Source organism: Aphelocoma coerulescens, unplaced genomic scaffold (assembly GCF_041296385.1).
Source record: "Aphelocoma coerulescens isolate FSJ_1873_10779 unplaced genomic scaffold, UR_Acoe_1.0 HiC_scaffold_60, whole genome shotgun sequence".
Lineage (NCBI taxonomy): Eukaryota > Metazoa > Chordata > Aves > Passeriformes > Corvidae > Aphelocoma > Aphelocoma coerulescens.
In genome coordinates this window covers 383,797-397,567 of record NW_027183949.1, presented here as the reverse complement: position 1 = coordinate 397,567, position 13,771 = coordinate 383,797, and the positions used below count along the sequence as shown (strand labels likewise).

The 13,771-nt window shown below is 56.7% G+C and overlaps 1 protein-coding gene and 1 long non-coding RNA gene across 3 annotated transcripts; one reads left to right on the top strand and one right to left on the bottom strand.

Moving 5' to 3' along the window:
* Window positions 1-2,445: 2,445 nt before the first annotated feature.
* On the top strand, window positions 2,446-5,613 carry LOC138102037 (olfactory receptor 14J1-like). Of its 2 annotated transcripts, none has more exons than XM_068999789.1 (2): window positions 2,446-2,556; window positions 4,653-5,613. In XM_068999789.1, the coding sequence occupies exons 1-2, from the start codon at window positions 2,528-2,530 to the stop codon at window positions 5,611-5,613; spliced, it is 990 nt and encodes a 329-aa protein (XP_068855890.1). In that variant the 5' UTR covers window positions 2,446-2,527. The 2 variants fall into 2 exon arrangements, with proteins under 2 accessions (XP_068855890.1, XP_068855891.1); XM_068999790.1 differs by having other exon boundaries at window positions 2,467-2,742.
* Window positions 5,614-9,857: 4,244 nt separating this feature from the next.
* Window positions 9,858-13,090, bottom strand: LOC138102061 (uncharacterized). The gene is made up of 3 exons (XR_011147301.1): window positions 12,991-13,090; window positions 12,113-12,298; window positions 9,858-10,072 (listed from the first exon to the last, which is right to left on the bottom strand). It is a non-coding gene; the product is annotated as an uncharacterized lncRNA (long non-coding RNA).
* Window positions 13,091-13,771: the final 681 nt, after the last annotated feature.

Here is a 13,771-nt window from a genome sequence, read left to right as displayed (position 1 = left end):
GCCCCTTGGTTCCATTGAGCCCCACAGTGTCACTATGGTCGCCTTGGTTCCACAAGGCCCTGAAGTGCCACAAGGGTCCTTTGGTTTCACAAGGCCTCAAAGTGTCAAAATGGCCCTTTGGTTTCATGAGGCCCCACTGTGCCACAATGGACCCTTGGTTCTGCAGTGTGAGAATGCCCCCTTGGGCCCTTGGAGCCTCACAGTGTCACTGTTGTGCCCTTGGTTCCACAAGGCCCTGCAGGGCCACAATGGTCCTTCGGTTCCACGAGGCCTCCAAGTGTCACAATGGTCTGCATGGTTCCATGGAGCCCCACTGGGTCACAGTGGTGAAAGGAATGAGATCAATTTGTCTTTACAAACAAACTGTGGGTCTGCTGATAGGTAGATACTGAGAGATAAAAGAAGCAATGGCAAGAACCATAAATTCCAAAAGAAAAGAAAAAGGGAGGGGTATACATTGGTAGGGTCTGTTTTAAGTGATTTGGGAAGTCTGTAGCTCTCAAGTACCTCAGCCAATGGGCAAAGAGAGAGGGAAATCGGCCAGGAAATTAGAAGAGAAAGGAGACTACATCCTCTAACAACTTGACAGACCCCAGAGAAATGCCCCATGTCCTCTTCCTTTATTCAAATACAGTATTGGGACTCCTCTGTCTCCATTTTGGACATAAACCTCTGGTGTTTTGGATTAATTTTCCTGACAATGGCTTCCTTGGTTCCGTGATGCCGTTTAGTGTAACAATGGTCTCCTTGGTTTCATGGCATCAGAATGGACCCTGGGTGCCATGGAGCCCCACAGGGTCACAATGGACCCCTTGATTCCATGAGGCCCTGCCGTGCTATAATGGCCCCTTGGTTATAGGAGGCTCTGCAGTGTCACAATGGCCCCTTGGTTCCAGTGGGTCCCAAAGTGTCATAATGGTCTCCATTGTTCGATGAAGCCCCACAATGTCTCTGTGGTCCCCTTGGTTCCACAGGGCTCCACAGTGTCACAATGGACCCTTGGTTCCATGAGGTTCCTCAGTCACAAGGGTCTCCTGGGATCTGCAGAGTCACAAACCCTTGGCTCCATGTGGCCACTCTGTGTCACAGTGGCTCATGGTTCCATGAGCGTTCATACTGTCAACAACGATCTCCTTGGTTCCACAGTGCCACCATGGATCCTTGGATCTGCATTGGCACAATGGACCATTGGTTCCATGGGGTCCCACAGTGTCACTGTTGATTCCTTGGTTCTGTGAGGCCGCACTGTCACCAAATCTCCGAAATATCAGCATATTACTTATGACTCCTTAACACTGATTTGTTGTTAAAGAGAGCATCATTTATTCAGGCCTGAGCTCCAGCAGGGGATAACTCCTAACCTTACGTGGACACGTGACTCTACAAGTGTGTTGCTCACATCCAGTCGCTACATGCGTATTACAATTCACCCATTTCCTTAAAACCCACCCCAAGTTCCCACATTCAGTCCTTGTTTTTTCTATCACTGCACCCTTGAGCCAGATGTCTTCTTCTTCTCTTCCATCCGTCCCTGCTGGGAAAGCAGCCCCTGCATGCCTTGTTCCTCTGCTAAAAGTTCACAGACATGGTAAAAATGGAATGAAGCCTTTTGGTATCAAGCCCAAGGCTTTGTGTGCCAAGGCAGAGGCAGGCAGGACGCAGAGCTGCCAGCAAAGGAAGGGGCCAGCCAGGTGGGGCAGCCGGGGGGATGAGGACAGCCTGCAGGGACAGAGGGGCAGGGCAGGGACAGCGTGGCACAGCCTGGGCTGGAGAGGGCAGAGGGATGGGCAGCAGCTGCAAGGCCCTGACAGAGCCAACTTGTGCAGCACTTGGGCCACGGCTGCTGGCCCTGGCCCTGAGGCCAGCAGGAGACAAGTGACCCTTGCAGCCCTGGGGCCTCAGTGCCTCCTTGTCCCTGCTCAGCAGCCTGGCAGGGGCTGCCCCATGGTGCTGCCCTGGGCACTGCCCATCCCCACATCCCAGTGCCCCGGCAAGAGCCCTGAGCACTGAGGGAGGGACAGGATCTGCCTTGCCAGGGGCTGGGGCTCAGACCTTGGCCCTTTGCATTCCTCAAACACGTCCAGCTTTGCTCAGCACCAGAGACACCTTTCCCTTGCTTGTCCCCCCCTGTCATCACTGCCTGCAGTGTTCTGCTCTGACTGGAACCTGGGGACACTTTCTCAGTCCTGTCCCTCAGTGGCACCCATTAAAACTTCAAGAAACTTCATTGTTTCACTTTAACTTTGAGTTGTTGAGAAGTTTTTTGGACACACTCTCAGGGACTGAGGCCAGTGTAAACAACACCAGAGCCCCGAGAGGGCCATTACAGTCCCTGTGCTGTGTCTGTGCTGCTGAACTGGGCCGGGCTCCTGGCACAGAGGCAGCTCCTGGCAACCATAAAGACATTTCTCCTAATGAGCTGCTCCTCTCCCAGCCCAGCAGGGCTGAGGGCACTGCCTGCAGGTACCTGAGAGGAGTGAAGCAGACAGAGGCTTAAAGCAGCTGAAGGACAATTCTGAGCTTATTCATGGAGAAATCTTCACCACTCCTGACACAGTGAGCCTCTGGCTGCAGGGATCCTCTAGAGCTGGCCCATGACACGGCTGCCATGGCTGTGAGGATGGCTCTGCTGCCGTTCCTGCTTTGGGGGAGGATGTGCTGCAGAGCGGGGCTGCCCTGGGCACCGTCAGAGGGACAGGGCAGGACGGCTCCTGCTGCCAGGGCCGGCTGCAGGCTGTGAAGGTGGGCAGCAGCCAGGGGTGCCCAGGGCTGTCCTGCAGAGCAGCTCCTGCAGCCCTGAGGGCTCTTTGCCAGGCCAGGGCATCTGCCACCTGCCAGGGGCAGCTCTCAGCCTGCCTGGGAGCTCCCCATGGGCGCTGGAGGGGAGCTGTGGCTGCAAGGAGTGACTGCTGCAGGGCAGGTCCTGCTGCTGTGGAGAGGCTGCTGTGGGGGCCAGGGCTGCTCCGAGCTCCAGCTCATGCCCAGCTCATTTCTGAGGGGACTCTTCATGAGCACATTCAGGGCATGGGATTCCTGCTTGAGTGTCTGCTTTCCTCAGTCTGTGCTCCCACTTCTCCCAGGCTCAGCTTGGTGGGAATGGAAACTCAGCTGTGCAGGGCAGAGCAGGGCCTGAGGCTCTTAAACCATCCCGCCGAGGATTCCTGGGAGCCTCAGCAAGTGCCTGCACCTCGCCAGCCTCCAGATGCAGCCAGCATCACCTTTCCATGGTGCCCAGGCCCGGGGGAGCTGTTCTTTAATCGCCGCAGCCCCGAGCGGCTGCCGGGCAGGGCTGGCCCAGGGGCTGGGCTGGGCTCCGGCAGCAGCGGCAGGGACGGAGCCCGGGCCGCAGGAGCAGCTCCCGGCTGGGCCAGCTCCAGCAGCAGAGCCGTGGGCAGGGAGGGAGGGAGGCAGCGCTGAGGGCAGCCCTGCTGAGGGGAGCTGTGGCAGCTGCCGGCGCTGCCCTGCAGTGCAGACACCGCCCTGAGCAGCGCAGCTCCGGTGTCCCCTCGCAGCCAGCACAGCCCTCAGCCCGGGGGCTCGGGGCCCTCAGCCCGGGGGCTCGGTGCCCTCAGCCCGGGGGCTCGGGGCCCTCGGTGCCCTCCTGGGCCGGCAGAGCAGCAGCAGAGATGAAGGGCATCTCTGCGGCCACGGGCCCGTTCCTGCTGCCCGGGGCCTGAGGGCGACTGTCCTGCCCTGGTGCTGCCCGGGAGGGGCTGGGCAGCGCTGGGCAGGGAAAGGCTTTTCCTCAGGGCCCGGCTCTCTCTCCTTGCCCTGCTCAGCTGCTCCTGGCGCTGCTGAGGGGCTCTCTGGGAATGGCACTTCCAGCTGCAGGCTCAGGCCCAGCCCTGGGGCTCCTCCTGTGCAGGCTGAGCACAGCAATGGGGTGTCCCAGCTCCCTCTGCCCCGGGAGCTCTGGGCAGGCCGGGCTGGGAGGCTGGCAATGAGCCGGCTCTCCTCCAGCAGTGCCATGGACAGGAGCCTGGCTGTGCCCTCGGGATGCCATCCCAGCTGTCAGCTGCCTTCCAGGGGACACCGGGGCCGGGAGTGTCCTTGGCCAGCAGTGGGGCTGAGACTCTGAGAAAGGCTGAGCCACTTTGCTCTGCTGTGGCTCCCTCTGCTCTCAGCTGTGCCAGGCTGATTTTCAGGGGAACACAGTGACTGCCCTCGATCTCAGGAAGGGCAGCTGGGGACAGATGGAGCGACAGAGCAGCTCCCCTCACCCTTCACTGAGTTACAGCCAATGCTCTTGCATTGCTCAGCTCTCTCTGCTCTCCCTGGGCACAGCAGGAAACCCTCTCAAAGTGCCTTTGGGCATCACCGTTCCTTGGCCCTGGCACAGGAGATGCTGCCCAGCTCCTCTGCCTCAGGAGCAGTTCTGTTTGACAAATTCCAACCCCAGGACTGGCCCTTGTCCCCCTGTCCCATGACCCCACTGCTGCAGAGCAGAGCTGATTCCTCGGTGTCCACGGGCACAGCCCCTGCTCGTCACGGCAACAGGGCCAGATCCCAGCAGAGCTCCAGGCACGGGGCTGAGGGAAGGGCTCTGAGAAAAGGAAAATTGGGTGGCACAGAGTGTCAGGGGCAGGGCTGGGAGAAAGGGCTTGGGCATTGCTCAGGAAAGTCTCTCCTGACTTGTCACTGTCTCCTCCTAGAACAGATCCCCATGGCCAGAGGCAGCAAATGTCCAACAGCAGCTGCATCAGCCACTTCCTCCTGCTGCCATTGGCAGACACGCGGCAGCTGCAGCTCCTGCACTTCTGCCTCTTCCTGGGCATCTCCCTGGCTGCCCTCCTGGCCAACGGCCTCATCATCAGCGCCGTAGCCTGCGGCCAGCACCTGCACAGCCCCATGTTCTTCTTCCTGCTCAACCTGGCCCTCACCGACCTGGGCTCCATCTGCACCACTGTCCCCAAGGCCATGCACAATTCCCTCTGGGGCACCAGCCACATCTCCTACTCAGCATGTGCTGCTCAGGTGTTTTGCTTTGTGTTCTTCATCTCAGCAGAGTTTTCCCTCCTCACCGTCATGTGCTACGACCGCTACGTGTCCATCTGCAAACCCCTGCACTACGGGACCCTCCTGGGCAGCAGAGCTTGTGCCCACATGGCAGCAGCTGCCTGGGCCAGTGCCTTTCTCAATGCTCTGCTGCACACGGCCAATACATTTTCCCTGCCCCTGTGCCAGGGCAATGCCCTGGGCCAGTTCTTCTGTGAAGTCCCACACATCCTCAAGCTCTCCTGCTCGCAATCCAACCTCAGGGAGCTTGTGCTTATTGTGCTGAGTGCTTTTCTGTATTTTGGCTGTTTTGTGTTCATGGTTTTCTCCTATGTGCAGATCTTCAGGGCCGTGCTGAGGATCCCCTCTGAGCAGGGACGGCACAAAGCCTTTTCCACGTGCCTCCCTCACCTGGCCGTGCTCTCCCTGTTCCTCAGCACTGCAGCATTTGCCTACCTGAAGCCCCCCTCCATCTCGTCCCCATCCCTGGATCTGGCCCTGTCAGTTCTGTACTCGGTGGTGCCTCCAGCCCTGAACCCCCTCATCTACAGCCTGAGGAACCAGGAGCTCAAGGCTGCAGTGTGGGCACTGATGGCTGGACGATTTAAGAAACATTAAACTGGTTGCCAATTTTTGCAAATCACTTGTAATAAAACTAGTCTTTGATAGTTCTACTTGGTTTGGTTCTGGGGTTATTTTCTCTGCCTTCAGTAATTTATTGTTGTCCACAAAGCAAGGGCAATATTTCTTCCATTTCTCATTTTGTTTCTCTGCACCTTGGCTGTGGCCCCAGACTGTGTCAATGAGGAGCTGTGCTCTCGCTGCCTTTAAATGAACTCAAGGATCTGCCAGCAAAGTTTCCAGCAGAGATGCCCCTTTAGTTGCCTTCTGTGGAGCTGCAGCAGCAATGTCTGTGTGCAGAGCTGGGGGCAGATCAGGGGGGCACAGCAGCTGTGCCCAGGAGCAGCAGCCCTTGGTGCTGCCAGTGCTGCTCCCGTGCCACTGCCCCGCTGCCCTCCTGCCCCTGGTGTTGCTGCAGGGCCTGAGTGCTCTGGGGCTCGCTCCCAGCCCTGGGGTGGCAGTGCCGGGGCTGCAGCAGGGACAGGCCATGGGCACTGCTGGGCCAGCGCTGACGCCTCAGGGCAGGGCCTGGGGGCTCCAGGCTCCTTGCCCAGGCTCTCTCAAGAGCACGCCCAGGCCAGTGCTCAGCAGAGAAAACCCCCGTGAGCAGCCCCAGGGTGGCCGTGGGCAGGGTGGGGGCAACCAGCATGGCTGGTGCTCTGCAGGGTCCCTGGGGGAGCCGGGAAGGAGCAGCAGAGCAGGGGCTGATCCATCCCCCCTGCGCTGGACACCCCAGGGCAGCGTCCCAGAGCGGCCTCATGCACCTGCCAGCAACATCCCCCCTCTGCAGCCCTGGCCTCTCCCCAGCTCAGAGAGGGGCTGGATCCTTGCAGGCACACCCACGGCAGGACTGGCTCAGGAGCCCCTGTTTGCACTGCACAGCCCAGGCGTGAGCACCCCACGGTCTTGGTGTGGGGAGAGGAACCTGAGTGAGCACAAATGCCATCAGCCCCTGGGGGCCAGCAAGGGCTGGGGGACGGCAGGGAAACCTCTCAGCTTTGTCGTGGCCTCTCAAGTCAGCCAGAAAGTTTGTTCCCATCAGCTCTGAGTTTCCTGTCCCACTGCAGACGTTGTTGCTCAGAGCCAGGGCTGCCTGGCAGCCACCCCCAAACAGCCCTGAGCATTTCCTCTGCCTCACCTTTGCTTTCTTTCCTCTCTCCTGCTCCACATTTCTTGCTCTTGCCCTTCCCTGTCCCCTCCCCTGCAAACAGCCCAGCCCTGGTTGCCCTTTCCTCTCTGGCCCCACTCCCCATTTCAGTTCCTGCCTTGGCACCACGGGAACGTCCCTTGGGGAGCAGGATCATCCTACAAGTGCTGCAGGAATTGTCTGCAGGGCCCTGCAGTGCCTCGAGCTGTTCCCTTGCCAGGGGCACCACAGGCCAGGGGGGCACATCTGGGCTGCTGTGTCTGGGTGTGGGGCTCCCTGTTGTGGGGCAGTGAGGAGGAGCTGGAGAGGCTCTGCAGGACTGACAGGATGGGCTTTGGGGCGCGTGTGGAGAAGCTGAGGGACAGGGGCTGCTGGACCTTCTGAAGAGGAGGCCCAGGGCTCATCCTGCAGCTGCTTCAAGGGTGGTTTCAGAGAATCACAGAATCAACCAGGCTGGAAAAGACCTTGGACATCATCAAGCCCAAGCCGTGCCCTGACACCTCCTTGTCTCCCCTGAGCCTCCTCTTCTCCAGGAGAAACAACCCCAGCTCCCTCAGCCACTCCTCACAGCACTTGTGTTCCAGACCCCTCACCAGCCTTGTTGCCCTTCTCTGGACACGCTCCAGCCCCTCAATGTCCTTCCTAAATTGGGGGCCCAGAACTGGACACAGCACTCGAGGTGCGGCCTCACCAGTGCCCAGGACAGGGGGAGAATCCCTGCCCTGGTCCTGCTGGCCACTCCATTCCTGATCCAGGCCAGGAGCCATTGGCCTCCTTGGCCACGTGGGCACACTGCTGGCTCATGTCCAGCCTGCTGTCCATCAGTGCCCCCAGGTCCCTTTCTGCCTGGCCGCTGTCCAGCCACTCTGTCCCCAGCCTGTAGCGCTGCAGGGGTTGTTGTGGCCAAAGTGCAGGAGCTGGCACTTGGTCTTGTTGAACCTCCCATGGTTGGATTTGGGCCCTGGATCCAGCCTGTCCAGGTCCCTGTGCAGAGCCCTCCTACCCTCCAGCAGATCCACACTCGCACCCAGCTTGGTGTCATCTGCAGATTTGCTGGTGCTGGACTCAATGCCCTCATCCAGATCATCAATGAAGACACTGAAATCCACGCTTGGGGAGCTCATCCAGCAGCTCCCTCATCCCCCTAGGATGGATTCCATCTGCTCCCAGAGACACCTGTGAGCATCTGAGGGGCTCAGCAGTCACCAGCTGCTTCCTCCTGGATTACAGGGGCTGTTCTGCTCCCTGTCCCCATCTACCAGCCCAGGAGGCCACTTGTCCTGAGGACGACCTGTCTTAATGTTGAAAAGATAGGCAAAGAAGAGGTTAAGTAGGTCAGCCTTTTCCTCATCTTTAGTTACTAAATTCCCTCCTCCATCTAACAGGGAATGGAGGTTCTCCTTGCCCTCCCTTTTGCCATTAATGTGTTTATGAAAATATTTTTATTGTCCTTCACAGAAGTGGCCAGATTGAGTTCTAACTGGGCTTTTGCCTCTCTAAGTTTTTTCCTACATGACCTAAAGACTCCCTTAAACATTTCCTGCGATACCTGACATTCCTTCAAATGTGATGCACCCTCTTTTTTCCCTCATGTCATAGGTTAGCAAGCATAGTCCCGGAAGGGATATCCTTGCTAAGGGGTGCTTACAGCTTCCTCTGGGACCTGATAGAACCTATCAGCTGGCCAGTTTGAATATCGACAATTCTTTAAGCCACTTAAAGTTGTGACCGCCTCTGTGATCCACACTTAAGAATAGACAAACTCCCCCCCAAGCTCTCTCTCGTTTCCAGTGCTGGCACAGGTGGCTGCAGGCCCCGTGTGGGGGCTAGCAGGCCCGGCCAGGCCCTGCTTGGGCCAGGCCGGGCTGGGCCACGGCCAGCCTGGAGCCATGGGCCTGTTCCAGCCGTGGAACCCCGCCCCCACTGCCTTGCCGTGGGTGACCGGAGCAGCTCGGAACCCCCCCTCCACTGCGGCCGAGATTCAGCAAAGCGGCACCTCTGTCCGGCAGAGGTCAGTGACCAACAGCGATAAGCCACATTCCAGCTGCAAGGCCGAGGTGAGATTAACCCTTTTATTGCTGTGAAGAGCTGAAAACCTGAGGGAAGAGAGAGAGGAGATGCTTAAAGCTGAAAGTCTGTTGTGAAGCTATGATATATCAGAGTATCCCGTTGTAATTTCATGAAGATATGGGGGGTGGAGTGTTCAACTCGTAAGCAATAGGCAGATGCTGCCGCAGCTGTAATTTCATGAGAAGTTTGGACAGAGAGAGATGAACCAGATGAGGACTTTTGCTCCAAAGAGGAAAGGAGAAAAACCTCAGTTCCTAGAGATGCTCCCAGAGATAGTCCTAACGATGAAGATGAGGAAGACCCTTTGCTCCCAGGAAAGGAGAAGGGCCTCTGGTTTTTGTTTCTGAACGGCTCAACCTTAAAATTGTACCCCAAACAACTTCAAGAGTGGACCCTCGAAAGCAGTTGCAGGAAAAGCTGCAAGTCGGGGGAAGGGACTCACATCACGAGCAGAGAGACTCCTCTTCCTAAATGGACTGAACAATATTTGGAAGTGGGCAGCTGGCTCGTTGTGATAATGTTTTCATAGCACGAGCAAGAAGAGACTTCTCTTTCTAACTGGACTGAACAAGGTTATTATGGAAGTGGTAAACAGACTGAACATCTTAAGGGTTGTCTTTACATTGTCAGTGGGAGAAGGGAGGAAGGTGGGGGGAGGAGGAGAGTTCTGAAGCTATGGTATAATTTTTTTTCCCTCTTTTAGGTCTGTTAATAAACTTCTTTAGATTCTTTCAAGTTTGCTGCCTGCTTTGCGTTTCTCCTAATTCTTATCTCACAGAAGATAAACAGTAATGAGTATTTTGGACCAAACCACTACAGTCTCCAAACCACTGAGCCCAGGCATCTCCACCTCCACATACTGATCCTGTAGTTGAGGTCTCTAAGCCCCATCATTCTTTGATTCTTATTTTACCAACTGCTTCTCCATAGGGCTGCAAATACCTGCTTTCACCATGTTAGCATTTTCATCTCACCTAATCCCTTATATTTCCATGAAAATCAAAGAATTGCCATAGCAGGGACATGAATTGCCATATTTGTGCAGAAACCATTCAAAATTCAAACCGTCTAAAACAAGTCAGAGAATGTTCCAACATTTCTGCATGAAAGATTCCCCAAGTGGGTCAGTGGCAGACTCTCCCAGGATGACCTCACAGATGAGGATGGGGTTTTTCCTCTGGGTCTGAGACTCATGGAGGTCAGACAGAAAGAGCATTTTCCAGACTTCCTGAGGGATGCCTAGAAAAGGATACAGGAAGGCAAGGGAAGGGATCATGGTGGTTTGTAGAGGCACAAGTTTGAGAAAACAGAGAGAGAACGGCATGAAGGGAGCTGGTGGCTCTGCATCTTCTCCTGCCATGGCAGAGCACACAAACAGCCCATCCCTGGGTCCCTTTCTCTGCTGGCTGGGCTTTGGCCTGGCCTGGAAACCTCCCAAGGTCCCTCCCAGGAGGAGTCCCTGTGCATTCCCCTCCCCCATGGCTCTGCCCCTCCTGATCCAGCAGCTGTGGGGCAGCAGAGCTGGGGCAGGGCAGGGACAGGGCGGGCTCTGACAGGGCCCATGAGGCCACTGCCAGGAGGTGACAGCAAGGACAGTTTGCAAAGGGGAAATGTAGAAATGGTGACTTTGTTGTTTTTAGGCAGAGAAAGCTTGGCTGGAGCGTGTGAGGAGGATGAAAGACAAGGGGTGTTGGGTGAAACAGGATGTTCAGCCAGGAGATGAGGAAAGATTTTTCCCCAGTTGCAGGGCTAGACAGAGCAGGGTGGCCATGAGCCCGGCCGGCCTCCCTGTGTGCCAGGGCTGGTCAGGTTGTGCAACAGAGGTGCCCCAGAATCAGAGCCCAGGTGGGGCCTCTCCCTGCTGCCTCACTCCTTCACCTCCCCAGGGATGGAATTCCTGTTGTGTGGGGTCTCTGATGTGCTGGGTGACCTCACAGTGCTTCCTGGCCACAATGTCTGCTGAGGGCCAGCCAGGCTGCTGCACTGGGAGTGACCTCACAGCCATCACCATTCCAGCCCTGTCCCCTGGGCCTGGCTCTCCCCTTTCCTCTGCCCCTGTCTTGTCTCTGCTGGCATGAGCAGTTTTGTCATTAATATCTTGTCCCCAGGTTATGGGGCCAATTGCTTCCCAACCAGGCTCCTGGAGCAGAAGAGGCTTCACAATCCCCGTGTGAACACTGAGAGATGAAGGGCAAATGGGAAATTATAGCAGATTGTGATTGCAAAGGGGCTGAGTGGATGGGGGACAGCAGCTTTCTGGGGAAAATGGGGGGCATTTGGGTTGTAAAACACCAGATCTGCACAGAGCAGGTTGGAAGCAAATTTGATCTGAGCATTTGCTGTATCAGGGACAGAGCCCCTGGGCACAATGTGCCTTGGTCTGCTCATGGGGCTGTGGGACCTCACCCTGTGCATATTCCTGTCTGTGCTCCTCTCAGGGATCTTTTCCAGAGCAGGGAGAGGCACCAGGATTGCTTTGTTGCTGTGCTGCAGGATATCAGTTTGTGCTGTGAGAACATCAAGGGCAGTGGGGGTCATTTGGGATGTGTCTCCAGTGCTGCTCTCCTGCCCTGGCCTCGGGTGCTACCTCTGGGAATTCATTAATAATTGTGCCCAGCCTGTGGGGGGAACAGGGGAGGGTGATGATTTTGCCCAGCCTTTCACCCCCTTCTCCTCCTTCAGGCCTTTTCCAACAGCTTTGGGGAATTCTGAATTCCCTCTGGATGTTAAGGAAAGCCTGTTCTTGCTGCTGTGTCTGCCGGGTCTCCTCAGTGGGGTCCACACCATGTTTAGAGTCAGGACAGAAGTTTCCAGGACGGTCATTCAGAGACCTGCCCCGAGGGTGGATAGTCACGAGTGGCATGGAATGTGGGAGGGAATGGGCCAGTATTTGGAGAACTCCTCTCCTCCAATGGTTTGGAAGTTCACCCCTGAACAGCCACAGGACCCCATTAAAGTGATAGAATACGTGAAGGAAAATGCTGCAGCAGCTCCAGAGAGGTGCAAAGTGATGCAGCCTGCTGGGCCCTGGCTACTGTTTCTGGGACACTGCTGGTCACTGGACAGCACCCTCAGGGGGAGGAGGAGGAAAGCAGAGCAACAGGCACCGTGGGCACTCCAACTGCAGCTGAGCCAGAGGAACAGCCCCTGCCGGAGCAGCTCCTGCTATACAGGAGAAGACATCTGAGACCAAATCATCACCAATCCCTCAGTGAGGGATGAAGAGGAAGAGGCAGGGCCCTCACAACTGGAGGAAGAGGCAAGGCCACAGATAATCACCCACTCCCGGTCCTCAGGTGAGCTGTGAGATGTGTGAAAAGATTTCAGCCGCCAGTCGGGAGAGCCCCTGGTGACCCGGCTGCTCCGTGCTGGGATATCGCGGCTCCCATGTGGAGCTGGATGGTGGTGAAGCCAAGCAGCCGGGATCCCTGTCCCGGGATTTGGGCATTGACGGGGTGTAAGGACCTGATAATAAGAAAAATGCCTCAAAAATTGCTTTGTCATTGTGTCTGCTTATTGTAATCTCTTTGAACACCTGGAGACTGTGTCCCCCATGTTTCCCTTGTCCCCCATTCTGTGTCCCCCATCCAACATCCTCCAAGTCCCCACTCCATGTCCCCCATTTCATGTCCCCCACCTCCTGTCCCCCATTTCCCCCATCTTCCGTGTCCCTCATCCCATTGCCCCCTTCCATGTCCTTATCCTGTGGCCCCCACTCCATGTCCCATCTCCCATGTCCCCTTGTCCCCCATCCCATGTCACTCATCACCCATCCCCCATGCCCCACATCCCCCATGCCCCACATTTCCCTCTCCATCCCATGTCCCTCATCCCCATCTCCCATCCCCCACATCCCCCCATTCCCATTCCATCTGCCCCATCCCACATCCCCCATATCCCCATCCCATGTCTTCAATTCCATGTCCCATCCCATTGTCCCACACGCCCATATCCCCCGTTCCATGTCCCATCCCATTGTCCCACACCCCCATATCCCCTATTCCATGTCCCATCCCATTGTCCCACACCCCCATATCCCCCGTTCCATGTCCCATCCCATTGTCCCACACCCCCATATCCCCTATTCCATGTCCCCCATTCCATGTCCCATCCTGTTGCTGCCTGTTCTGAGCTTCCCCTCCCATGAGGACACTTGCCTCTGCCATGTGCTCTGAGCTCCTTTGTTCCAAGCTCGGGCAAACCCAAATGTAACTCAGACTCTTTAGCAGTGTCTGATTGGCCGGTCACCCCGGGTCTGCCCCCAGTCCTCCCCTTTCCCCTTCTCCGAATAAAAGAGAGGATCAAGGGAGGCCCCGCCTCTCTTGGCTCTGCTACCCCTTCTGCAAACGCCTCTTGTCATCTGTTTCTTTTGAAAGCTTCTAACTGTGGGAAATTGAGCGAGCAGACAGCTGTATTTCTCCCTCTTTGCTTCTGCTGGAGGTATTTGCTTTGCAGCTGACACAGTTACCGATTTTAGAGCTACTGAAATGCTGGATTGCCCGTGCCACCTCTCTGGGTTGTTTGAGGCTTTCTAAGGCATTGAACTACTAGCACAAGCCGGTAAAAAGCTGAAAAGATACCTCCCTCACCATCCCACTTGTCCCACACCCCCACGTCCCCCATTCCATGTCCCCCATTCAATGTCCCATCTCTCCTCCCTGCCCCAGCCCCGTATCCCTGCCCGTGACCCCACGGTGTCACCACGATGTCACAGAGGCCCCACCGAAGTCACAGTGCCACCAGCAGCGTCACCGAGTGTCCTAGGGACACAACAGGAGCTAGGCTGGTGGTGGGACATCCCACACCCCCCACATCCAGATCCCACATCCTGATCCCACATCCTGAGAGAGTGCAGAATGACCTCTCACCCTCCTGTACCCCTGGGAATGTCAGATCTGTCAGGATCCTGACTCAGTTTCCCTCAATTCCCAGAGTGGA

Excerpts from the sequence above, each read along its gene's own strand:
- LOC138102037 (XM_068999789.1), top strand. The coding sequence starts at position 2,528 with ATGGAGAAATCTTCACCACTCCTGACACA. Across the intron at positions 2,557-4,652 it reads TCTTCACCACTCCTGACACA|AACAGATCCCCATGGCCAGA; the intron begins GTGAGCCTCTGG and ends GTCTCCTCCTAG.